We start from the raw sequence: 27,649 nt of genomic DNA on the forward strand, positions 1-27,649 counted from the left end.
AAACAAAAACAGAAAAAGAGTATATGTGATGTAATGTAATGTAACATGAAATACAAAACACAATAATACATGCTGAAACAATGTTTCCATAAATATTAAGATAACAGCAGCTATATCCTACTGTATATTACTGTATACTTGTATTCTATTGTACATATTGTATATCTTATTCCTCTGCTCCTCTGTCTCTCTGGCTGCATTGAGCATATGTATGACAAAAGAATTTCCCTCGGGATAAATAAAGTTCTTCTTATCTTCTTATCTTATCTTATATCCTCCTGAGAACCGAGGAAAAAAAGAATCTTCCCACTGAACTTTTGATTTCCTGCCTCTTTGGAGCTAAAAGAAACCACCCAAACACATGAATATCAATGGAAAGCCCAGGATGTCCTGTATTTAGTACCAAAAATCAATGTCCATTACAGAGGACATAAATGATTAGGCTGGTTCTTCGGAGGATATGGGAGGTGACATGAATGAAGAAGTGATTTTTCAGCAACAATATTTCTATTTTTCTAGAGTTAAACAGCATTCAGTCAAAATTTCTGCATCAACACATATAAAGACCATGTGCTAAAACAATTGCAGAATCAGCTAATGTGCAGATGTTAATGGAGAGCTCATTTGAATGACAATGATTCCCCTGGCAATGCAGTTCATCAGCCTTTATTTAAAAGTGGACTGCCGGCAATGCAGTGTGTATGAGTGGCTTTAATCTGATTGGGTGAGGAGGAACACGAGGCGATTATGGAGCGCACAGGGAAGGTAAGCGCCACAACTGTGCGATATGATAATGCCGTAATGACCTCACGCTAAGCTGTGGGTGAATTGCTTCTTGCTAAATGGCGTTGAGCTGATGTCCTGTCAAATGTTAGTGTGTTAGTGTGATGAGCGGGCGGGGCTTTTGTCAGATATAACCTGATATAACCTGAAGTGCATGAATGTTCCTGCACAAATAAATAGATGGTAACCCTGACAAAAACCTTAAAGCTGAATTATTTCATTTTTAGCCACTAGGGAGCAGCACAAAAAAGTGAAAGTCCAACATTTGCCCTGCGTTAGTACAACAAACTTATCTATAACTATCTCTAACGTATAACTCAAATTCTCTGTCAAAAGAGTTATATCAGCGGTGTTGTCCATAGAGATATGGAGAGTTTTAGGGTTTGCTTTACTTGCACAGCTTTTAATTCACACTCTTGCTTGCAGATCTTTTTTTACGAGGACAAGAACTTCCAGGGTCGTTACTTCGAATGCAGCAGTGACTGTCCCGAGCTGAGTTCCCACTTCAGCCGCTGTAACTCTGTTCGGGTGGAGAGTGGAGCCTGGGTCATCTATGAGAGACCCCAGTATATGGGCTACCAGTACGTCCTCTCTAAAGGGGAGTACCCCAACTATCAGAGCTGGAATGGCTTCAATGACACCATTCGCTCCTGTCGCTTCATTAGATATGTAAGTCTCAGGAAGCAACCACAGAACTAGAATACTATGTATACTTTCTTCTCTGTAATTTTTTTTGAGAGCAATGCAACGCTGTGAGAAATGTTCTCCTCCTTACAGGATGAACAAATGTGGTCTTAGCTGCTTAAAGTTAAAGGAATTCCTATCAGTTATTAACATGTTCTTATTTTTAAATCTTTAAGCCATCCACCAGGCACAGGATCCGCATTTACGAACGTCCAGACTTCAGTGGCCAGATGATAGAGTTTAGCGAAGACATGCCCAACCTGCAGGACCGCTGGCGCTACCGCGACATCCACTCGGCCCACATCCAGGACGGCACCTGGGTCTTCTATGAGCATCCGAGCTACAGGGGGCGCCAGTACCTGCTGGAAAAGGGCGAATACAGACGACACTCGGAGTGGGGAGCTCTTAATCCATCTGTAGGCTCCATTAGACGCGTCGTGGACTTCTAGATCAAAAGCTCACTTGCCTTTTCTTGCTTTCCTCCCGTCGCTTATTCAAATGAGCAAATAAACCCACAGGCATAGACAAACAATGAAGTGCTGTGATTTTATTTCTTGTTGTTTTAAACCAACCCAAAAAACAAAACAAAAAAAAACAGGATAAGTTCCACTTTGCGGTGCCCGGTGGGAGTTTTTTTAATTAGCGTGCCAACAGCTAGCGGCTCGTGGTAAAGCCTAGAAATAAAACTGCTGAAAAAAAGCCTGCTGGTAATTCAGGAGGGTTCACCAACAGGGGCTAGTGGTATGCCAGCAGCCAACTATTGTTTATTTGTGCCAGAGGTGGCAGAAATAATACAGCAGAGCAACAATATCCACTGCCCAGCAGGTGCCCAGACAACAACAGCAAAAAATTGTCACCATGTCAGACAGCTATGGTAGTTCGCTGATACACAGTACTGTGGATATGATGCAGGATGCTGATTTTACGATTTATTTAACTTCATCAACATCTGCCTGACCTGGGCTCAAAGTAGTGCCTTTACATTTGATACAGTGCTCTAATCCAACACTGGTAATGGTTTACATTAATGGCTCTGTTACGCCCGTCTAGGGGTACAGGAACGTAACATAAGAGTTAAAAAAGGAAGTGACCCCGCCCTGGGCCCCAAAACCATACACAGAAAAACCAATTTCTTAGTGAACGGTGGCTTATTTGTCTACACTGAAAATGAAGCTCCGGGGTGAACAAAGGCCAAAATAACAAACAAAACAAGCTAAGTCAGGTGAGGAGGTGCTATCAAAAAACAGTAAAAGGAAAAATAATAAGGCAGCTCACCCCTTCTGTTTCAGTGCTATTTACAATGTGCTATTTACAAGTGAAAACTAATCTACACACTATATACAAAGCTCGGTAAGTCACGAGAATCTCAAACATAAATGTCACAGGTTTTGGAAGCCAGGGCCAGGTCTGCTGCTGCTGTCAGTGGCTGCCCCGAGACAACTGCTGGTGAGGGATTTTGAAAGCAACCACATGATCAGGGGACCAATCGGCAGCCGTCAGCTTATCCAATCAGGGACCTGCAGAGACTTAAAGACACAGACAGGACAAGAAACAGCCACCAAGACACATTATGGCCAGGGCCGTAACAGGCTCTAATAATAGTGAATGATTTACTTATCCTTTATAGTTCAATTATTATCTTTTAATAATACTTAAACGATACCTTTAGGGTTGCCAGGTAGGGTTAGGGTTTGGACAGTTTGTCCCTCTCCAATCTGTATTTTTCATTCTTTTTCACAATGTGTTTTCAGCCTTTTATGGACTTTCTGACCTTTGACTTTCTGGAGAAATGAGCTTGTGTCTAAATCCATTCATTAACATCAGCATATGTACATGACGACGATTAAAACATTTTTTTAAATAAAAAAAATAAACAAACACAAGAAACAAAGCTAAATTAGGTTAACAACTAATTATAATACCAACTAATTAGGTTAATTGACAACAGCTCAGGAACATGATTGGGTATGACCTCAGGAACACTTCCTTATCACTGTCTTTGAACACAGTTCACTGTGGCATCCACAAACGCAGGTTGAGGTTGTATCATGCAAAAAAGAAGCCACAAACATGATCCAGAAACACTGCCGTCTTCTCTGAACCAAAGCTTGTTTAAAATTGACTAAAAGAAAGTGGAAAACTGTTCTGTGGTCAGATGAATCAGCACTTGAAATTCTTTTTGGAAAATATGGAATCTGTGTACTAAAGGAACCATTTGCCTTGTTATCAGTGCTCAGGTCAGAAGTTTGTGTCTCTGGTGGTATGGAGGTACATGAGTGCCTGTGGAACTGGCAGCTTGCACATCTGGAAAGACACCTTAACCAGCATATACAGATTTTAGATCAACATTTGCTCCATTCAGATCACATCAAACTCAAAACGAGCTACTATTGCTCTTAAAATTGAACAATGTCTCAATTTCAGTGTGTTATTTTCTTTTCAACTGTAATTAAAAGATGGGTTTACGTGACTTATCATTACATTTTTATTTTATTTACACTTTACAGTGTTCTGACCTTTTGAGAAGCGGGGTTGTCTTTGAATTTGTAATCTGTGAATTAATTTATTATTAAAGTGCAAAGTCAATGGTGTCAAAGGTGAATCTGAGCTGAGAGCTGCTAATAAGTGGTCAGTGCAGAGCAGCTGGCTTTTAGGGGTTTGTGTGCAAACGTTAGAAAGTTTAGGAGGAGCACAAAACTATGCAGGGAAAAACAATGTGATCTAAGATCTCTGGTTCTATGAGAGCTGAGGTAATTTATCACTCTATGAGGACTAAAGGATGTAGGCATGAGAGCCACCCAGTGGTTTAACAACTGCATTTCACAAGACAGGAAATAAGTGTAGTAAAAAAGCTTTAAAACTGTGTGATTTAGTAAAAAAAAAAAAGAAAAAAGAAAAAAAAGAAAATCCATACATCTCTGTCTTTTTTAATCCTGATATTTTGCCTTGTGATCTGTTTATGTAAAATGCACTAAATATTGTAAATCAGCATAATCCCTGAGAAGTAACTGATCCCATATTTAGAGCTAGTCAAAACAATAATTATTATACGGGTGTAATTTTACTTACAATACTTACCCGTTGCTGTAGGTCAAAATGGGGTGATAATTTATCATATGTGACAACTTCTGTTTCCCTAATAAATATACAGATAAAAAGATAAAAAGGGAAAAAAGACATCAACACACAACTGGAACATTTGATAAGAAGCTTTAAGACTGCAGTGTGTAATTTCCTGTTCCAGGATATGTTCAACTATATCACGCTTGTTGATCTGCCAGAACGGAAGAATAAATTTTAAAAAAAATCTGTGATGTGATATTGTGCACAGTCGTAGACGTGCGGTGGCCGAGCAAACAGGAGACACTGCAAATCAGTAACAGAGCTGCTGAGCTCAGCTGATGTTTGAACTGGAACTTTTATCACACGCACAGATCCGTTCTGGCATCTCCCCACGCTGATCGAGCACTTTCTAAGTCGAATGCAAACAGTCGGCGCAGCCCTGCAAAAGAAAAAAAAAATCCACCTGAAGAGGTCAGTCAGTACGAAGCCATAAAATAAACATTTACACGCATTTTCACTGCTAGCAGATCAACATTAACCCTTTAACGCTGAACAGCTGCTCTTTCCTTCCTGTTGTTTGGATCCATTAATTGTAAAGTCGGTTTTATGTCATCAGCTCTGTCAAGTTCCTTTTTAATAAATACATAATATATTTGGGACAAAAAGAGCACAGGGGAATAAAAGAATTACTAAATCTATATTCAGTGGGTGGTGCAGTCTGCAGAACTTTAAGCAGAAAAATGCACAAACACCTTAGTAATATGCACTGATTTTTCTCTTAGGTAGACAGGAACACTGTATTTGTTTAGAGCAACATGTTGATAACTGCAGGGTTTGCAATGTTGTAGCTTTCCAAGCATTGTAAAGAGCCACCTGTTATTGTGGAGGTACTGTATGAGGGGATTTACCCTGTAATCATGTGGAATTTCTTTGGGTGATCACTCTGCAGCAGCAGGTAATGAAGTGGAATGAGATCAGAGTAGAATTAAAAGTGCAGCAAGGGCTCGGCCACCCACTGAGATGAATACTCTTCAAACAGTCATGTGCGATGCTGGATTAAACCCGTCGAACATTTGACAGTTTCCCAGTTTTTACAGGACTACTTAAATATCCTCAGTGTTACATGCAGTCCAGGTCACGGGAGTCTTTTTGAAGTCTTATCCCCACAAAAACACATATTCTGCGGTAGCTTCCAAAAACTGATGGATGTGCCTTCAAAAAAGAAATAAACTGTAACTGGGGCAATACAGGTAGCTGAGGAGGAACATGTGAAATAACTGCATTAGGGTTGGGTACAGTTTTTGGTATTCCACAGTCCTGAGTAGGAAATGTAAGAAATGCTCTAAGTAACAAAGATTTGAAGCTTTTCTAGGGTTAATGGCCCTCAAAGCCAGATTTAACCTTTTCATACATGTTCAAGTGCTTTATCTATCTTGCATTCACACCTATGGACGATTTACAATCACTAGTTAACCTAAAATGCGGATTTTTAGGAGAATCCGGAGTACTGGGAGGAAACCCACATAACCCCATGGAGTTTGTGCCGTCTCCACACAGAATGGGATGATAATGAGGCTGGGAGATAGGACCTGCTGTACTTGCTGTGAACCAACAAAGCTATAAAGCCTTTTAGGGTCTTATTGTAAAACGACTGTTAGTCTGATAACCTGATGATGCTCCCCTGTGCCTGTGCTCACCTTTATAGTGAGTATAACATTGGTTCATCTTATTCCAGGCTGAAGCTAAGAGACACATTTTTTATTATTTCTTTGACTTTTTTCGTTAAATTATTACATATGCAACCCCCCCCCCAAAAAACCCTTGTAATTGACTGTAAGGTTTAATAACAGTAACACTAAATCTATGATCTACTCAGTGGTGGTTGTCGTTGTAGTTCCAATTGTAACATCATAAGAGAACAATAAAATTAAGGAAATCAATTATTATTACATGGCAAGTATTTCTCTCTCTTCTTGCTATAGTGTTTATTATGATCTGTGGCAGGAAAGATGATCTCATGAATATAACCTAGTTCGGGTGTCACACTCATTTTAAATGCAGTTTCAGCAGTTTTTCTACTTGATAATGAAATGATGTTGTAGTCAGTGAAAGAAAATTTGTCAGCGTAACTCTTTGGGCTTAAATTGTGAAAAAATAGTGTAGAATTAAATATAGTAGATTGTGTATTACATTATTACTTTGGTGCAGCATGCATGGTCTTTATCACCGGAAGAGTGTGTGTGTGTGTGTGTGTGTGTGTGTGTGTGTGTGTGTGTGTGTGTGTGTGTGTGTGTGTGTGTGTGTGTGTATACGTGTGCATATATGCCCTGCTTCAAATTTTCTAAAGCTGCCAGGCATTATGTTTAACACCCCTGATTTAGTTGAAATCAGTAGGCTATATAATAAACCAGCAAAGGCATGCTTTTAGTGCTATTTTCATCATTATTGTTCCCGGGTAGAAGTTACAGATGACCTTGAATTTGGTTATTTATTTACCTGTTTACTTTATAAGACCTTAATTGCAGCGCTGGCACTTTAAGAGAGTCCTGGTTTCATGAATGAAACGCAGCCATTCATAAAAAACAGCGGGGGCCGGGCCACAGAGCAGCCTCGATGACGATTGGCTCGCCTTCTGACTGACTCTGAGTTCCAGCCAATGGCGGGGCAGGAGATCGCTCGTTTTAGCCGCAGCTATCAGAGTCCTTCATTGAGAAAAATCCACAGCCGAGTGATTAATCGAGGTGCTGCATGGGATGTAGGGGAGGAAATCTGCGACGAGTTCTGTTTTCACACTGCCAAGAAACTTCACTTACCGAGTGAGTCTTCTTCTTTTTGTTTTTATCTTACCGCTTTAGTAAAAGCTGGCGCCTGCTTGCCTTTAATTACATAAACACCAGATGCATGGTCGCGGGGTTTTTTTTTCTTTGCTACAGGCTCCGAGGGGAGCACATAGGCGTTCAGAGGCTAACGCCATTTTCTTAAAAATCTAACTCAGCGCTGCGTTTATTCCCCCGCGACCGCCTGCCCTGCAGTGCGGCATTTCCGTCTGCAGCAGCTTTTTTTCAGCTTGTTGGCGCCGGGAATCCTTCACTGTTTGTCTGTGGCGAAATTTCTCAATGGTGAGCGGGTGTCTCCCCCCCTCCTCCTCCTCCTCCTCCTGCCTCAGCCAGTATCGTGTTTCACTTCATTGAGAAAAACAAGGAGGACTCAACGAGCGTCACGCGAAACTCCATTCACAAATCTTTCACTTTAAGCGAGGATTTGTTGCTAACGTTAGCGGAGTTAGTTGGCGTGATTTCTCCTCGGTGGTGTTTGTAGTCACTGAAGCAAAGCCGAGTGACCCCCCCCCCCCACCACACACACACACACACACACACACACACACACACACACATTCTAAATCGTTTGTGGAGGTTACTTTAACCGAAGACTAGACAAGACGTTACGCAACGTCGGGGGCTGACCTTTTATCTCTTGAAATAGTTTTTCACTGTTTACTTTTGTCCCATATTTCACGAGCTTTAGTTGGACTCTTGAGCAGTTTGAGCCAGGTCAATACCCCCTTTTTTTTGTTTGAAGAAACATTAAAAATGTAGAAATTTACAAAGCTTTGAAATCTGGTGTAGTTAAGAGGTGCAAAACATTGTTGAATAATGTCCCATATCTTTATCGCACATATACGTTTATCGGCTACTTTAGGTACACCAAGAAACCAGTTTGAGGTGATCTGAGCTTTATGACGTGGTGTTGTTCTGCTGGATGGGTACACTACGGTCATAATGATATGGGTATGGCCAGCAATAAAGCTCAGGTAGAGTGTGGCATTTAACAATGCCCAGCACAAACTGCACACTACAACCAGTTACAGGTGGTTGGATCCATGCTTTCGTCATCTGAATGTCACAGAAGAAATCAGGGCAGCTTCCCCCTCTTGTCTAATTTTGGTTAGCCTGTGCAAATTTTAGCCTGTTTCCTGGTGACAGGAGTGTCACTCGGTGTGGTCTTCTGCTGCTGTTGCCTGTCTGCTTCACGGTTTGAGGTGTTGTGCATTCAGAGATGCTCCTCTGGTTGTACCAAGTGGTTATTTGATTTATTTGTTGCCGCCTTATTAGATTGAAGCAGTCTGGTCATTCACCTCTGATCTCTAGCATAAACAGCCTTAGTAAACTCTAGAGGCGATTGTGCGGGGAAACCCAACAGTTCAGCAGTTTCTGACATACTCGCACCAACAACCATGCCACATTCAAAGCCACCTAGCTTCCATTTCTTCCCCATTCTAATGCTCACTTTGAACTTCAGCTGGTCACCTTGACTGTGCCTAAATGCACTCAGTTGCAGCAATGTGATTTAGGTATTGGCATTATTAGCTGAACAAGTAGTTTGTTTGTTTTTTAAATGTTTCTTCTTTGATCCCATCTCTTGGCAAGCAAAGCGTCAAACCATTTTAATTCCTGTCTTTTCAAACATAGCATTGTCATTCTTTGTACATATGCTTCTCTGTACGTCATTAAAGTTGGCACAGCACAGCCAAAGGAAAAGACGTCATGTTTTATTTGACTATTCAGCTGCTTTCTTTTCATTGCCTCAAATCAGCCTTTGATTTGAGGCAATGAGGATTCCTCCCGCAGCTTCACGTCAGTTTATTCATGTCAGATTTGCGTACTGCAGATTGCATAATTCTTTCTGTGACAACGGGGCTTTTATAGCCACTGTAAACAAACATGCCAAGTCATGTGAAAGGGATGATGGTAGTATGGATGGAGGGGCTAGTCCTGTAGGGGGAAAATAGACTACGATAGACTTGGATTTAGATTTCTGCTTAATGACTCCAGTATGTTCAAAGTATATCACTTCCTCACTGCTCATCCCAGGGTGAAGACTCCTGCAACATGGAGGCCTTTTATGATCAGCAGGTTCCCTTTGTGGTCCCTGAGAGTGTGAGTTTGAAACGTTATGGTTTTATATTCTTATCTTTTTATTGTCTTGCTGCATGTGTGCTGAGTTTCATTCCTTTGCCCGTTGCTGCAGAAATGTCACACACAGGAAGCAGCAAAGTGTCTCAGCGATAGGAAGAGGAAGTTCATGGACACCGAGCTGGCTCAGGACACAGAAGGTACATATAAAACTCAGACTGACTATGAAACTGCAGTTGACTTCTTGTGAGTGCCAGGATAACATCTGTCTGCTGGATACAAACAATGTGGGGAGAAATTATATTCATAAATTTGCTAATAGGATTATTTTTTTTCCCCTCCCCTGTTCTTTCAAGTGCCCCTCGTGGTCTTTGGTATTTCTTTAATAGGTCATGCTTCTCTGACAGTCTTATATAGGCCATTTGTTGTCATTAATTACATGTGAAATGTCAAATAATTGCGCCCACACACATTCTAACAAATGAATGTGAAACCATCTTCCAGAGCTATTCCAAGACCTGAGTCAGCTCCAAGAAATATGGATCGCTGAAGGTGAGCATCCCACATTATACAAATGATGTGTGATAGTTGATGAGAGGGGTCCTTAAACGGCATGTCTTTTCCTCCCTCTCAGCTCAAGCTACCGATGACGAGCAGTTTGTCCCGGATTTCCAGTCCAATAACTGTGAGTACCTGCTTCTTCTTGGATGTTTGGAGAGATCACGATTTCAGGTTTTAGCAGTGGTGCGCACTATTTATGCACGAGAGTATTTTTGTGAGAGCTTTATGATGGGTCTGGAACTGAGCGTTGGAAGTTGGTCTTTAACGTGGAGTTGGACATAAGAGGGTTGGCACGTGTGATCACATTGCACTGTCAGCTGTTGGCTCTCATTTAGGATCTGTGCAGCTTCCTGCTCAAATGGATGAACTCCACTGAACTTACCAGATTGTCACTCGTGATCTCAAAGGTCACTGGTGTAAAACCAGTTGTTTACAGTGCTCTCATTCGCTGGTGTTTCTATTCACCTTGGAGCTTTGCCAGTTAAATGATAGTCGTCATGTACCAGAGGAAATGAGGCGAGATTAAAAAAAAAAAAAAAAAAAGTACTGTACTTAAGTGTTACAGATAACGCGGGCGATGAGGAAATGGTGCGTTTAGTGCTCCTGCCAAACACGTATTGCATATACTTGTTGTGTTGAAGCAGCTATGATTACGGCAACAATGACTCCCCGTGTGGACAATAAAGCTGACGGAGACCGTGTCGTGGATGGAAACATTAGCGGCCTGGCGTCATCGGTGCAGCATACTGATGAGAACCTCTAGATTCCTGGAAAGCTCAGATCAGATAGGGGTAGGTTTCCTTTCTTTCACAGACGCAGGAGTGGGGAGCAAACGCTGAAAGGGACGATAAAGGAAAAACTTTATGCTAAATGGCAAGCCTGCATTGCAAACTGGAAGAGTGCAACTTAAAGATGTGCAGAGCTTGTCTATTTAATGTGAGGTGTCATTGCTACTAAATTATCAACATGAGCAGATAAGAGTTAGGAGGGGAAATATTCAGGGTCTGAAACGCTGGCGGTAAACTCTAATTTGGATCTGAAGCCGTTCTGCCACACCGGCAGGCAAATGTTTCCACCAAAGCTGCCATTTAATAGGTCTCGAGTGTGTTTTGGTAATGGAAGTGCTGCTTCAACAAACACATTATTTTCCCAACCAGTGTTCCCAGAGGTAATGTTGCGTAATCCTAACTGTCTAACCATTACGCTCACCAGGGATCCAACACTAGGCAGTTGGAGGCAAATTAGGAGTGTGAGACTTGTGTAACTGTGCAAAAGATGAACTGATGATGAAGAAGTCAATTAAAATGCCTTGGCATTGAATAGGGACAGAACATTCAATTTTACTCATTTGAGACGGCAAAAAACACAGTTTTGAGATAAAGACTGACTGATGTTCATATACTTGTAATACCAGGGGGGAAAAAAAATATATTTTTAGGATGCAAAGTGTTGTACAGAGGCACTGTGAGTTGAGTAGAACACTGCATCATGGGAAGCCCTGCGTAGCCTAAGCTTATCACCTGATTCTGCCTGAACTATGAGCTTTATCAGAAAGGAGAGGTTGTTTTTTTTTTTTTTTTTTTTTAATACTAATCTTTGAAGCAGTCCACTTGGCCATCTAAAGTAAGGGTGTTCATTCCATGCTCTGCAAACATGTATGTATTATTTGCCTGTGTGTTTTTTGCAGTGATTCATGGACTGGCCGCCAGCAAAGTGAAGCGTGAACCCAGTCCGTCCAAAGACTTCTCTCCCTGCAGAACGCCTCAGGCTGACATGTGCCTTTACAGCTACAGGTAACCATTCATGTTTTTAAACCTGTGTGTGATATACTGCAATACCACCACCACACACCTGGCAGACAGAACTTTTGGATGATGTGTTGTTATCTGGTCTCCTTAGTGCCTGTGAGCCCGCTCCGACTCCATCCTCCACACCTGCAGTACAACAACGTGGCTCCATCCACCCTACTGGACCTCCACCTTTACAGAGGCAGTTACAGCCATCTACCCCTCAGCTGACCAACAACTGCTCCCCAAACCACACTCCTGCCCTTAGCCCCTCCCACCTCCGCAACATTCCACAGGCCAATCAAAGCCAGCAGTTTGCTATGCCACATCCTCCCATCGGCTCTTCCAGTGTGTCGTTCAATGCAGAACAAAGGTAAGATTTAAAAAAAAAAAAAAAAAAAAAAAAAAAATCTATATATATATACGCACACGCGCGGTTTAAGCTGGAAGCGAATGAGCTTCAAACCTTTAAACATCCACTTCTTTCCACACTTCAGGTTCCAGCGGCAGTTGTCGGATCCCTGCCTGTCTTTCCTTCCTCCAAAGAAGACCGGAAACACGCCATACCACCCCGCCATCCGTGACGGGAGGCCAATGTATCAGCGCCACCTTTCAGAGCCTCTGGTTCCCCACGCTCCCCGGGGTTTTAAACAAGAACTGGTGGACCCGAGATATCCAGAGCCAGGGCCTCCTACGTCAGGTCTGGCACGTCCTCAGACTGCCTTCAACCATGTCACAATTAAACAAGAGCCAAGGGACTTTGGCTATGACTCGGGTATGTTACCCTTAGTGTGGCGACGGCATCTGAATAAAATGTATTCACGTCTGTTAGGGTAACAGGCAGTCTTGCCATAGGTGAAACATTCAAATAACTACAGGCCTAGGCTCAGACACTTTACATTTGCTTGCAGTTTATGAAGAATTGTGACTTTTGTGCCTTTCAGAGGTTCAAACATGCCAGCCGTCATCCTTTGAGAAGTCTGCTTTGTACCAAAATAACAGTGCAGGTGAGTTTGTGTCCTGGGTTTAAAAAGGCCTTTTCATGCTGCCACAGCCTTTTTACTCTATTCTTTGCTCCACAGGATTTGGTCCAGACAGAGAGCAGTGTCTGTACTATGATGACACCTGTGTTGTGCCGGAAAGGCTGGAAGGTAAGACACGGACTTCCAAAACATCCTTGTTAACACTTGGTGTATAAGACAAAGGAGGGAAGGACAATATCATTTAAGGCAGTGTGCTGTGAGCTGGCGGTATTGTGTTCGTTATTGGCATTTGCATACACCAGCTTGAGTATTCTGTTTCTAATGTTGTACTATGTTCTGTCCAATAAGATGTGATTTTAAAAAAAAAAAAAAAAGCATAATTTATTTTTATTTTTTTTAAATGAGCAAACGATTAAGAAATTGGTTTAAAAAAACAAAACGGCACAAAAGCAGGAAAGGTGACTTCCGCGTGTCTTCACCAGGTAAAGTGAAACAGGAGGGTCTGCCGTACCAGCGCCGTGGCTCCCTGCAGCTGTGGCAGTTCCTGCTCACACTCCTGGACAACCCAGCCAATGCACACCTGATCATCTGGACGGGGCGAAACATGGAGTTCAAGCTGATTGACCCCGAAGAGGTCAGCTACTGCATACCTAATGTGGAACTTTGAGAAGCTTAATATTCTTAAGACTGAAAAACAACATTTTAAAGCCATATATTAATTTTTCCCTCCCCTCCCCCATCATGTTTTTAGGTGGCTCGGCTCTGGGGCATCCAGAAGAATCGACCTGCCATGAACTACGATAAGCTGAGTCGCTCGCTGCGGTACTATTATGAAAAGGGCATTATGCAGAAGGTAAAGGCAGGTCATGTTCCACTTGAGTCTTCCTTTACTCCTATGTTGTTGTAATCACAAACTATAAAAAAAACTAGCTATTGGGCTCTTACACTGAAGCACTGAGTTTCTGACCTCTTATTTCTAATCTTAGCCTCTAATGAAGCACATCTGGAAGACATCCAGTTTAATGTTTTGAGTTTTAAAAGACTTGAGGTTATTTTATAATTTTTATTAAGTGTGTGTGTGTGTGTGTGTGTGTGTGTGTGTGTGTGTGTGTGTGTGTGTGTGTGTGTGTGTGTGTGTGGTGTGTGTGTGTGTGTGTGTGTGTGTGTGTGTGTGAGTGACCAGGCTATTAAACATCATCAGTGTTGTTTATTTCTGCTGTTTTGGTCATTTAAACACTCAAGTCCATGGAGACTGACTCGCTGTTTAAACCAGCCTCAAGTGGCCGTTAGAGAAACTGCAGTTTTCTGTCCTCAACATTTTGTCATTAATTTCCAAATTTTTGAGAGATTACTTTTGTTTGATTATTATTTTTTATTTTATTTTTTTAAATTTCTCAACTCTAACTCTTTGCAGGTGGCCGGTGAGCGGTACGTCTACAAGTTCGTGTGCAACCCCGAGGCACTTTTCTCCATGGCTTTCCCAGACAATCAGAGGCCAAGTCTCAAGCCTGACCCGGATGCTGTCCTACCTCCCAGCGAGGACGAAGGCTCCCACCTCCCCAGCTATGAAGATGACGGGCCTTATCTGGCTGAAGGAGTGGAGCAGTGCATCCAAAGACTGGGCCTCCCTGACGGCTACCCGTACTAGACTCCACAGCCTGGCAGCTGAATTATTTTTAACACGATGTAACCTATATTTACGGAGCAGTGTTTGAGAATTTTTAGTATGTACCTACGTTATCTGTCACAAAGACGCAGCATTTGAAGAAGTTAATTTCACAAAAAACAAATTATTATTAAGCCAGAAAGCTAACAAAAAAAAAAAAATAACTGATGGTTAAACTCAGAAAATGGGGGGGGAAAAACAAAAAAAACTCATCGTAGTTCTGGTTTGGTTTCACGTATTATAATATTCTAAAAATACCTGGAATTTTAAGATTAGTTTACATTTGAGCAGTCAATAAGATTACAACATGTATCTAGAAGGAGAAGGCTTTACTTTACTTGGGAGACTTGTGAGGGGTAAAATGGTATTGAGTCAGGTTTGTTGGGTGGGATAGGCAGTTGTAGCAAAATGAGGCTGGTTAAATTACAATGACAGTTTTATTTTTTGTAAAAACTGCATCGGTCCTGAAATATTCCAGCTTCTTGTAAAATTGTGATGCTCAATAATTTTTTTTTTTTTTTTTTTTTCTCCCTTCAAAATGCTCCATTTTTATCTTAAATTCTTTTTGTTAGTGACAGTGCTCTTGATGCCAGTTGTATTTTTTTGTAGCATGGCCATCTCTGTAGTCCTCTTGCTTGTGAACTCTGGGATTTGTATTACAACCAAAGTATCTCAAAGCCATGGCATTCCTTTACGGTTTCTGTTTTAAACTGCTTGAAAGGGACTGACTTGTATTTTCAGACCTATGAATTCTCCTATAAACATCAGTTTGAAATGTTTTGTGTTCCTCTTCTTGTTTTCAAAGCTGATATTTTTTTGGCTTTCTATGGACTCGTAAGTTTTTCCTATTGCTGTTTTTGACAAAGGTACTGCTTCTATTTTTGATTCAGTGATACTCTGATGCAAATAATAAGCATGGACTTTCTTATGAATGCATCAGCAGTTCATGTCCTCGGATAGTTTTCTGCATTTTGTAGAGTTTATTTGCTTCGACATGTAGAAAAAAAGTGTATAATTATATATGGATATATTTTTGCAAAAGGCTGCGATTTGTCCTGTTGAAGTATTTCTTCAGCCTTCCAAGGATTTACCCGTGAACTCCTGGAGCTAGATGGTGGATGTAAAGGTATATTTTGCTATCTGATCACATGGTTGTATAACATACTGACACTGGTCTCTGTTCTGCCCTTGGATTCTGTTATTCGTGCCTTCTGTTGATCTTTACTGATAAAATAAACTATTTTACTCTTTTTCTCTCGCCTCACAGTTCATTATTTCAAAACTCCTACCACGTGAAGAAAAGAGAAACAGTCTCCCCTGAGAAAGCAGCAGCGCCCTCTGCAGTTTGTTTAGAAGTGCAAAAGCTTTGTGCAAGACACACTAACCATCCTATTAGAAAATGAGCTAAAAGAGGGCCTCAGATTAGTTTCTATATTTAAACTGTCATTTGTATTATTTCAAAACAAAATACCGAAATATTAAGTGATGTCCTTGTTATCATAGTCTTCCTTGATGCTCTCTCCACTGAGTGAGCAGCAGCGCCCTCTGCAGTTTGTGTGTGGAAGTGCAAAAGCTTACAGCACCTGGTATTCCCAGGCGGTCTCCCATCCAAGTACTGACCAGGCCCGACCCTGCTTTAGCAGCCGAGATCTGACGAGATCGGGCGTGTTCAGGGTGGTATGGCCGTAAGCGAGAAAGCGTTTCAGAAAAAGCCTTTTTATACATGCGGTGACGACACACATACCCTTACATTTTGATCTTCTATATATAAGTTAAAGTCTCCAAACGACAAGAGCTGCTGTTCATCTTTGTTCTTACAGGCATGAACAGTTACATTTCTGCGCATTTGCATCTATTTTCTGTCTTTAATGAGAATATCAGTTTTCCATCTTGTGTTCCAGATAAATCAGTTTAATTCTACGATTGCATTTCTACACAAAAACTGCAGAGGGCCCTGATGCTCACTCAGGGGAGACAGCTTTAGTAAATACTTTAGTAATTTACAAAACTTCTGTAAGTGCTGCTTTTATATTTTGTGTAAAACTAATAACTATATACAGACATAAAATTATATAAAATCCCCAAAATAAAATAACAATTTGAAAAAATCTTTACAATACAAATGATACAAAGTCGTGAACCACTGAAGCGGTCTGTAGCTTCCTCCTGTTTTCACTTCTGTGCAATGACCCTCAGTGATGATGTCCACTCTACTGATCCTGAACCTCCACAGCTGTCTGACTGTTGGAACGAATTTGAGTTCTAATATTTAATCATTGCTGTAAGCAGACCATCAGCAGACCTTATTTAACTCATCAAGTGCACTATTTTGATTTTATTACCCTCACTATTACAAAGGCTTATGGTTTCCTGTTTTTTCTTTGAATAAATAGCAGAAATTCTATGTGTTACTGAGATAACAGTTCATGTTGTTTGTTTGCTATATTGAAAGACTTTGAAAGATTTTTGTATTTTTATCTCTACTAGTTTCCAAAGATGGGGCAGAATAATGCAATCCAGATCAACTCCATCGCTATGACCTCAGCACTAAGACAAAATGTAATCATCACCTCTAAGACTGTGTCAACAGAGCATTAACATATATTATCATCACATCATTACATCTTCCAGATAATAATGAGCATACAGCTTCTCTCTCTGCAACAGATTTTAAAAGAAGTGTGTGTGGTTTCACAAGTGCTTCATTTTTAGGTTAATAAAATTCTCTGGAGCGGCAGCTAAAGGATCTAAAGGATGCTGCTATAACTGCTGTGATTGTGATATTTTTCCACATTCACTGAAATCTGCCATGTTCTGTCATTATTATAATTACTGTTATATTACTTAAACTCAACAAATTCTTAAGAAACATTTCCAAAGCAACATCATGAGAATAATCTTTAAAGATCACAGCAAAGCTGCTCTCATTAACAGCAACATTGCAAGTGTAGAGATTGAAGGTTGAAGATGGTCAGTGAAGGAAATTCTGTGAAACCTCAGATTGGCTGCAGTGAGTTCAAATAGTGGCCAGGTGACTAAACAGCACCTGCACATCTGATCAGTTTTAAATTGGAATATTTATCTGAACAGAAATCAGTGCAAGTCATCTCTATATGAGATATGCAAATTAATTATACAAAATATCCATGAGAGGAAAGTTCACCAACTGAAGATGTCATATAATGCAGTATCTGGAAGGTGAAATAGTTTTTATGTAGCGAGTAAAAGCCACCGAGTAACCGCTAAGGGCCTCTAGGTTCAAGGTTCAAGGTTCTTTATTTGTCACATGCATAGTTATACAAGTATAACACACAGTGAAATGTAGCCTGACACGCTCCTCGACATGTGCAAAAAATTGGGGGGGGTGTAGAGGAAGAACATTATATATATATATATAGTATATACATTGGGTGAATGTGCAGTAGTAGCAGCAGTAGCATATACTACTCGTGCAAACTTTCAGGCCCAAAGCTCTTACAGGTACAAGCCCAGAATAAACGGGACATGAGGGTCAATATCAGTCAAATACGTTAAAATTTATTATTTAAAAAAAAACAATAAAAAACAACAAAACGACAAAAACACAAAGGGTTTGTAATAGGCCTAAAACTAGTGATGGCTCGCTTGAAGCTGACACCCCGGTGAGTGTGTCAAAAAAAATCAAAACACTACTTCAGAAGCACTGTGTCGAAGCTTGATTCGTTTGGCCAGAGTCACGTGATCAGTGACGTCCGAAGCTTCATTTAGAACCTAACTGCTTCGGTGTGGTGTCTGATTCCCTGGTTTATAAGGAAATGAATCATTCGTGGGATTTGTGGAGTGTTTTGATGGTGACAGATAGCGAACCACTGATATTTCTACTGAAAGATTTGGAGCCAGTGAGGAATAGAGGAGGTTCTGTTGTGTGGGAGTATTTTGAGTTGATTTTGGTCAATCGGGTGGGTTTTCCTTCTTTGTGTCAGTGGCGTGTCTAGAAAATTTTTGTTGAGGGGGCCAGGTAGGGGCACAGATTTGGAGAAGGGTGGCAGATGTAATTGTCAGATAATGTTAAAAACAATTCTACCAACCGTTAACCATAATTCAATAACCCTATAAACCTAATAACTGAATGCGCTTTTAACTCTTGAATGAGATTTTAACTCCATCTCTAAAGGCAGATCGTGTCACAGTTTCAGAGATGCTACAGCAAAAGCACGATGTCCTCTAAGTTTGCGCTCAGTCCTGGGAACATTCAGGAACAGCTGATCAGCTGACCTGAGACAGTGGGTTTATAAGACTGTGGCAGCTCAGAGAGTTAAGATGCAGCTAGGTCATGGAGAGCTTTAAAGGCAAATAAAAGAATTTTAAAATGAATGCCAAAAGAAATGGGCAGCCAGTGAAGTGAAGCTAAAATAGGGGAGATGTGCTCAAACCTTCGAGTGCTAGTTAAAACACAAGCTGCAGCATTTTGCACCCTCTGTAAACGAGCAGTGGCGTGTCTAGAAAATTTTTGTTGAGGGGGCCAGGTAGGGGCACAGATTTGGAGAAGGGTGGCAGATGTAATTGTCAGATAATGTTAAAAACAATTCTACCAACCGTTAACCATAATTCAATAACCCTATAAACCTAATAACCGAATGCGCTTTTAACTCTTGAATGAGATTTTAACCACTATGGTGCAAAGTTTTTAGATACTGCGTTGATAAAGTACAAGAGATACAATCAGTCAGTGTTTATTCAGCAGTCAAGGACATCAATATTTGCATAGTATTTTTACTGACATGTAGTGCACATATGTTTTGGGCAAAAACATTTTTAATATTAAAATACGAACATTTTAACATACAATTGGCAAATTAGGCCTGGGGGGGCACAGGCCACCCCGCTGGACACGCCACTGTAAACGAGTAATGCATGAAGCACTGATCCCTATATAAAGTGCATTACAGTAATCCAGCCGAGTGCTAACAAAGGCGTGGATAACTGTCTCAAAGTGCTGCCGTGAAATAAATGTCTTTATTTTATCAGCTGCCTGAGCTGAAAGAAGCTTGATTTTACCACTGCCTTAATCTGACTGTCAAGCTTCAGGTCAGAGTTCACTTTGACCTCCAGGTTTGTCACAGCTGGTTTAACGTAATGTGCCAAGGTATCTAAATACACATTGGGGGTCTCAGTAGGGCTACCAAGAGATTTGAGCCCTGGTGGAGGAGACCTTCTCAATAAAAAAGTGTTTAAAAAAACGTTTACAGGCTGCAGACGAGGCTGCAGTCAGTATGTGGTGCGCTAAGAACAGAGTTAATGGTTTCAAATAAAACATGCAGGTTGTGACAGTTTGACGAAACAATGTCAGATAAGTGTTGTCTTTTGGTATCTTTTACAGGTTTTGATATTGATGCCAACAGTCCTTTAGCATCTGGAATGACACTTGTAGCTTGTTTCCATTCACGCTCAGCTCGACAGCACTTGCGTCTGACAGCCTTCAGCCAGGGGTCAGATTTAGTTTTAGGCTGCCTGGTTCTTAACGGAGCCACAGTGTCCAAAGAAATCTGGTAGGTGGAATAAAACCATGAGCTCAGTTCCTCAGTCTGGCTGCACAAAAACTCCGGGATTTTACAGTTCTGCTTAAAAACTGTTAAAAACTGCTCAGCAGTGGGTCAAAAATACGACAGCGGCGAGCAGCAGCGCGGTTTAACTGAGGTACGGGCAAGAGGAACTTGAAGCATCACAGGACTGTGGTCAGAAAACACAGCATCACAAATCTCTACGTTAAAAACAGAAAAAACAGAAGAACCATGAGATAAAACAAGATCAAGTGTGTGTCCATGTTCATGTATGGGACTGACTGAATAACACAAAGTTAGAATGCTTAGTCTGTTTTTAGGCTATTTCACAATATGAAAATAAATAACTTATTAAAACAGATCATATACACATCCAATAACTAAGTGAAAATGGTTGCTTTTGTTTTTTTATTTGCTAATCAAAGTGTCAGTGCGGTCAACCATCGTTTTTGTCCTCGTGCATTAGTTTTGATTTAGTTATCAAGTAAAATTTAATAGTAATTTTTTTACTTTGATGTTTGGGATGTAGGATGATCATTTTCATTTCTGTCTAACGCTGTGACGTCTTCTTGTTCCAGCATGATTTCTTTCTCATTGACATTTGATGGGTTTTCAAGGTGTTCCATTAACATTACATCTTATTTATTTTAATTTTATATGTGCGTGACTTGGGGCATGAACCAGAAATATGCAAGCCTCGTGGAGGTTTTTTGTCTTTAAATGATCAAAATTAAAAATCTCGGTATCATCGGGACCTCATCCATCTAGTCGAGGAGCTGACCGCGGCCTAGACTACACTAAGCAGCAGCAGTGTACTCCTAGTATGTACAATGCATCACTATGAGACATAAATGTACACTTAGTGTGATGTATTCTTAACAACTTTGAATAATGGAGTATGAAGTGAGAGGCATTTAATGAACTGGAAGTGCTTCTCTGAGCCCTCACACACCCAAGACAGATTAGGAAGAGAGGGGAACCACCTTGCTGCATGAGCAGCTCCGCGGTCAGGTTGACTTCCACATGGTTTGCTGGGGACGCTGCCAGGGAGGAGAATGTCAATTTTAAAAGAGCGTCTCGTTCCTCTGGCAGGGCTGGACTGGGACAAAAAATCGGCCCGGGCATTTTGACTAGAGACCAGCCCACCAGGTATTATAGGAAAAACCATAAATCCTTTGAAAGAAAACAAACGCTGTTGTCACAGTGATGTACACTGTCTTGTTGGTATATATGCGTCAGTCTAATAAACTTAAACCTACACCATCCTCCCTATTCTGGTATTCTAAACAGTACCCGAAAGTAGACTGCTTGGTCGAGTTAACCTCCTGAACTATCTACAACACATGGTGAAAGCCTGAAATTAAGACAGAGAAGACTAGAGGTGAGACATGATCATTACTGATTACTGATGACAGATTTAGATATATTTTCATAAACCATTCATTTACCACATCAATAAACAGCATGGCAGGGCAAAATATTTTTTCCAACATGGCAACCTTTAAAAAGTGAAAGGAGGAGAAAGACAGGTGAGAAAGAATAAAACTTAATTGACTTTTTGATGGCATTTTACACACAGTACTGGTACAGAATCTAGAAAATGTGGGAAAATACTGGCATCATATACAGTACTTACTTCTGAAGAAATTATGATGGGACCCTAAAAAAATTACTATGTACAATAATGGATTTCTATACATTTGACATCAGATGAAAACGTTTGTTGTAAGATTCAGATAATTATTTATTAAAAGCGAGAAATTTTAAATGAAAATAAGAAAGAAAAGTATTTCCTTGTGCCCCCCTCTCCCTGTTAATGCCCTACCTGGCCCCCTGGCAACACTTTGCTAGACCCGCCCCTGCACAGTTACCAGCTGTCAGCTACTTAGAAAAGAATCCTGGTGTTATTTATCTCTCAGAAACAGTTCATAACTTCCCTTCAATTCATTCATGTCACCTAAAAGGTAAACCTGTTTCTCCATCACTGTTCTGCTCTGATGATTCAGTAAGGACATCTCCTGGTTTCACTCTTCATGTTTCCCTCTCACCACATATACAACCCGATATCAGGACCAGCAGCTTTACAGCTGTGGCTCCAACAAACATCAGCTGATACTAGAAATTAATATTAAATAAATTCTAACAACAGCTGATCAAGCTTAAACGTGCTGCTGTTGTTTAGCGCGACATCCGGCGGTTTCCTCTTTCTGGCACAAAGTGGGAGATAAACAAACAAGAGAGAAAAGCCGATCAGCTGATCATGGATCAGTTTAATGATTGAAGTAGAAACAGGGGAGGGAGAGAATGAGAGAAGAAGAGGCAGCAGTGCAGCAAAGTCACAGAATAACTCCAGCTTTGTGTCTTTTTCATTGTAGCTGAAGTCCAGGACAAACTGTTCCTTTTCACCTCAACACGAAACGCATAATATTTTCTCTGAATACGAAACAATTCCGTTTTTTACGGGACGGTTGGAAACTCTAATAACTAACCTTATAAATAAAATAAGATAAAACAAGTTCAACATCATTAACATCATAGCACCCGCCCAGCTGTATAGAAACTCCGTCATGCTAGCTAGTACACAGTACAGTTATTGTAACTGGCTGTAAAAAGTCAGCACAACGAAAATAAACTCCACCTAAACTTGGTTTATATCTGACCCAGACAGACTGCAGGTCATAACTTCTTACCTGAAGTTCAGTTCACCGCCTCGGGCCTCTGCTCCTCCTGCCTTTCCGTCATCCACCTGCCAGCGTGTTGCATCTGCTGGCCTCCACCACTTGCTAATGTTACTGAATCTGTGGAAGTTCCGCAATAGCCACCACCAAACAATTGAGTTATTTTTACACATCTCCCAGCATCTGGCCAATCCACCACCTTTCAGTGTTTATACTGTTACGGGGAAAAAATGAAAAAAAAAAACCCCATCGGCCCATAAAAACGAAAAATCACCATCGGGCATACCGGGCATTTGCCCAGTATGCCCGATGGCCAGTCCAACTATGTCCTCTGGGCTGGAGGGTGGCGGATGAAAAGCTTTGGTGCATTACCGTGAGGCGAAGGCCATCCATCACAGCTTTTTTGGGTTAAATAAATGAAAACCATGTTTTTGTAATAATTCCTGTGACTCCTCCTGCTTTTTCAACTCAGCCCATCACACGTCCACGTCTCTCCTTGTTTCGTCTTTTATTATGAAAGGGTTGTGTTTCCATGTTCAGTGTGTTTCATTTTGCTTCCCCTGTGGTGTCAGGTTCATTTGTGTCAGCTGTGTTTCCACTTCCCCTTTTATTTTCTGTGTATTTAAGTCTGCTGTCTTCCTCTGGTCAGTGCTGGTGCGTCTGTTTTCCTCCGTTCACGTTATTCCGGGTTTCAGGTTATCTCCTGATTCTGTTTAGGTCCATGTTCATGTTCATGTTCATGTTTTTTCATCAGAGTTTCTCACATGCACCTCCTCGGATTCATGTTCATGTTTTTCCTGTCATAGTTGTCATAGTCATACTGAGTTATTCCCAGTGTAGGTTTTAGTTTTCGCCCCTGTTTACTGGGCCTTGTTTTGTGTTCATGTTTTTTCAACCTAATAAATGGTTTGCTTTTTGTTAAGATTCAGTTCCATCTCTCCCTTGTCTGCTTTCGGGTTCATATTGCAATCACATCAGCCACCGTGACAATAAACTTATTTTGATTTTTAACTTTCTTTATTTTTTCAACAATATTATGTATATATAAACATTTTGCATCTTACAATATAAAGCCTGGATCCTGCACATATTGCACTTTGAACTTGAACTGTGTTGTCTGTTTATTGGAGATTGTACTACTTGAATTCATTATCCTGGTAATATAACACATTAATTCTCCATTTGGAATCAATATAGTATATAATACAGTATCTGTCTATCCATCTATATAGCTATTGAATTGAACTGGAGTGAATGGAAGAGAATTAAATAATGGATTTCATGTTCATGTTTATCTATGTTGTAACAGTGACGACTTGAGACATCTGTTTGGCACTATATGAAGAGAATTAAATAAAATTTAAATGAAAATGATATTAACTGTATTTATACATTTTATATTTTTGGATGAGACACTGTCAGTGTGCTGTTATATAACTCAGGTATTTTTAAGGCCTGACTGGTGGCATTGGTGCCCGTTGCTTTACTGTGCTGTTGGATGTGTATGTGGGCTATCCCTTGTACCTGACATTTGACTGGGCATCACTGTGTTGCTATGGTATGATCCTGGTAGTTGTTGTTGATAAAACAATAACAAATTCAAATTCAAACATTGCTGCATTCTTCTGTCACTGAGGATTCCAAACCTGCACTCAGTCTCCTCATTACTTTGGTACTGAACAGACAAACTTTGGAGCTCCTGCAAACTTTATGCACAAACTGCAAATATTTTACACAAATCTGCGACTGACAACAAGCACAGAGACTTCAAACAATCACTGAAGTAAGGACTGAAAGATTTACTTTTAAACAATAATGATTAAGACCTTTTTCATAAGGTTGTTTTCCCTTGATTGCCAGCTGTTACTGTTTTTATCTTCATATCTTTCATATTTGTCCACCTAAACAACGCTTTAATGATACAGTTTGAGAAGTTTGATATGAATTTATCCAACTGACTTGAAAATGAAACTGACAACTGTCCTGTAATCTTACACAGAGAAACCAAATCCTGCGTCTTTGCCTTGACAGACGCCTAAAATGGCTCGAGCTGTGGTAAGTTACCCTTCACTGTGTCTGTTTCTAAACATTCAATCGTGTGAATTTTTAAAGAAAAATCCAACAACAACAATAATAATATGAAACAGAGCAAAACGTCAGATGACTTGAATGTTCCTCTGCAACACAAAGTCAAAGTCTGCCTCCTCCACAGGCAAAGGAGAAGCTCCCACACTCATCCAGTGGAGACCGCTGTGCTCTGGACAATGAAGTTCCCGCTTTCATGTTCAGACCTATCAGCGCACCTGCATGTGAGCTCCCAAGTCCTCCACCTGCTGATGCCAGCTTTCATTCAAAGGACACAAACAAGATCATTCACCCAGATTTGAAAAATGATCGTTCATCCCTGGATGATGAAGTGACGTTTTTCATGTGTCCCACTGATGTTCCTCTGCCTCCGAGACCTCCACCCACTGCAGAGTTACGTCTCTGCAGAAAGCGCAGATATTCTGCTGTTTTTTCTGTTAATGATGAAGAGGAACATTTGATGCCTAAACGCATGAGGCTGATGAGTTCTGATGTTCCACTTTCTTCAAGTCCTCCACCTGCTGATGCCAGCTTTCAATCAAAGGACACAGACAAGATCATGCATCCAGATTTTAAATATGATTGTTCATCCCTGGATGATGATTTGGCCTTTTTAATGTGTCCTCTGCCTCCGAGACCTCCACCCACTGCAGAGTTACGTCTCTGCAGAAAGCGCAGATATTCTGCTGTTTTTTCTGTTAATGATGAAGAGGAACATTTGTCTCAACCTAAACGCATGAGGCTGATGAGTTCTGATGTTCCAGTTTCTTCAGTTCCTCCACCTGCTGATGACAGCTTTCAATCAAAGGACACAGACAAGATCATGCATCCAGATTTTAAATATGATCGTTCATCCCTGGATGATGATTTGGCCTTTTTAATGTGTCCTCTGCCTCTGACACCTCCACCCATTGCAGAGTTAGGTCTGGGCAGAAAGCGCAGATATTCAAACGTTTTTTCTTTGGAGGATGAAGAGGAACACTTGCCTCAGCCTAAACGCATGAGGCTGATGACTTGGGATGTCTCTAAGTCTCCAGCTGCTGAAAAGAAGTATGTTTTCTTTACATGTCCTGAAGATAAGAGGTCTGAGTTACCTCTCAGCTCCCCCCAAGGCCATCCACCATCACCGGTCAATAATAATGACACTGACCAGTGTACCATTCTGCTGCCTCCTGAAATCCCAGTACCTCCAAGTCCTGCCCCTGTTGGAGTTCTAGAAACTGTTGGTTTTCCTTGTGTTGATAATTAAATACGTGTTTATAGTAATAAATACATTTTTGAGCAAATACATGTTGAGATGATTCGGTTGCTTATGATGGTTATAATTATCCAAACAGTATTATTCCTAAGAAGATCTTTACTTTTTCTACTTATTTTCTCCATGAACTATTTTGATGTCTATTTTGAAGATCCACTCATATCATGACAGTATGCTTATTCTCAGTAGAGTGTATAGCCACATCTGAAGAAAGAATAAATTAAAGTCACTCATTAACAACTTACCACATGGTAAGGAGCTGAATTCAAGATGTAAGCAGACGTTTCACAGATATCTTGGTTGTCTTTCCATTTCCTACACTAACAGTATCCTGAGAATTGTCTTATACAGCTGATATAAAGGTGAAATTTGATGACTTAATCTAAGCATCATCAGCTTAAATGCAAATGAATCCACTGTACTTGAGGTAACCTAGAGCTGGGCGATAGAACGATAACGATATGTATCGCGATATAACTTTTTCTCGATAGAAAAATTAAACTATCGCGATAGACCTCGCCGCTCTTGTCCTCTTAAAAAAAAAAAAAAAAAAGAACAGCCAATCCAAATTAAGTAGCGCAGAGCCGAACCAATCACAGCCGCAGCGTCACGTCACGTGACTTGTTACGTACAGCACAAGTGCCAAGCCGCACATGTGTATTTGTTTGGGAAGCAGCCAGCCACCGTACCGCCCGGGTAATGGAGGAAATGAGTGTGCCGACTAGAAAAATCAACCGAGCGTGACCGAAGGTTACCGAAGAGAAAACAGATGATGGTTCCAATGCCGGAGAGATTGTCGAACGGAAGAGCCATAGAAGTTCCGTAGTGTGAAGGTATTTCGGCTATTTCAAGTCTGACAAAAAACAGAGCAGCGTGCACTGTAAATTGTGCCGAAAGCAAGTCTGGAAATACAATAAACTGGTGCATGCGCTACGTCCACACGTACCCGGGTATTTTTGAAAACGCAGATTTTTCTATGCGTTTGCACCTTTTGTCCACACGTAAACGGCGTTTTTGGTCACTGAAAACGAAGATTTTTAAAAACTCAGTTTTTGCATTTACGTGTTGACTAGAAAAACGGAGAAAACGCAGCGTCAAAGGTGTGCGCATTTTTTGACGTCACACTGTGCGCCACGTTATTGTTTCGGTGAAATGAATTTCTACAATACTGTTACTGTTAATAGTACTCTCTGCAGTGTTTAAATGCTTACATATACACACATTTACTGTCCCTCCACACATACGACTCTGTTCTGCTTCTATGCCCCAGCTTTGTTTACTTTTTCCCACCGAGGCTTCTAGACTTCTGATTGGCCAACATTTCTGCACGGTTAGGAATCTAACTCCACCTGCTGCTTTGGCATGTTCATAGCAGCGTTTTCCTTCATTTCTCCCTTTATGTGTGGACGGGATTATTTTTTAAAACGAAAACAGAAAATCTCCGTTTTCAAAAATACCCGTGTACGTGTGGACGTAGCCTCAGTCTCTGACTGGAAGCGCTAATTCGTCATTCGGCTTTTGTCAGACTAAAGTAACTGTTAAAACTGTTTGAAAAGCTAAGCTATACAACAAGGAGAGATTGAGAATTTCCTTTTAGTTCTCAGTTTATTTGATATTGACAAAAGTTAGTGAGTTTTGTGTGTTCTTC

At 40.8% G+C, this 27,649-nt stretch overlaps 2 protein-coding genes and 1 non-coding gene across 5 annotated transcripts; 2 read left to right on the plus strand and 1 right to left on the minus strand.

Moving 5' to 3' along the window:
- Positions 1–747: 747 nt before the first annotated feature.
- On the plus strand, positions 748–1,916 carry LOC120720622 (gamma-crystallin M2-like). The gene is made up of 3 exons (XM_040010403.1): positions 748–765; positions 1,210–1,452; positions 1,644–1,916. Exons 1-3 carry the CDS (start codon positions 748–750, stop codon positions 1,914–1,916), a joined length of 534 nt encoding a protein of 177 aa, XP_039866337.1.
- A 5,308-nt stretch (positions 1,917–7,224) lies between these two features.
- Positions 7,225–15,692, plus strand: LOC120717872 (ETS translocation variant 5-like). Of its 3 annotated transcripts, none has more exons than XM_040006194.1 (13): positions 7,225–7,346; positions 9,402–9,467; positions 9,559–9,643; positions 9,948–9,995; positions 10,078–10,128; positions 11,692–11,797; positions 11,904–12,164; positions 12,289–12,566; positions 12,736–12,798; positions 12,874–12,942; positions 13,257–13,408; positions 13,526–13,627; positions 14,189–15,692. In XM_040006194.1, exons 2-13 carry the CDS (start codon positions 9,420–9,422, stop codon positions 14,420–14,422), a joined length of 1,497 nt encoding a protein of 498 aa, XP_039862128.1. In that variant the 5' UTR covers positions 7,225–7,346; positions 9,402–9,419; the 3' UTR covers positions 14,423–15,692. The 3 variants fall into 3 exon arrangements, with proteins under 3 accessions (XP_039862128.1, XP_039862173.1, XP_039862231.1); XM_040006239.1 differs by having other exon boundaries at positions 12,289–12,561; positions 12,731–12,798; XM_040006297.1 differs by lacking the exons at positions 7,225–7,346; positions 9,402–9,467 and having other exon boundaries at positions 9,574–9,643; positions 10,078–10,132.
- A 319-nt stretch (positions 15,693–16,011) lies between these two features.
- On the minus strand, positions 16,012–16,131 carry LOC120721175. The gene has a single exon (XR_005693127.1). It is a non-coding gene; the product is annotated as a 5S ribosomal RNA (ribosomal RNA).
- Between the last annotated feature and the right edge of the window lie 11,518 nt (positions 16,132–27,649).

The sequence above is a fragment of the Simochromis diagramma genome, unplaced genomic scaffold (assembly GCF_900408965.1).
Source record: "Simochromis diagramma unplaced genomic scaffold, fSimDia1.1 OVJJ01000381.1, whole genome shotgun sequence".
Classification (NCBI taxonomy): domain Eukaryota; kingdom Metazoa; phylum Chordata; class Actinopteri; order Cichliformes; family Cichlidae; genus Simochromis; species Simochromis diagramma.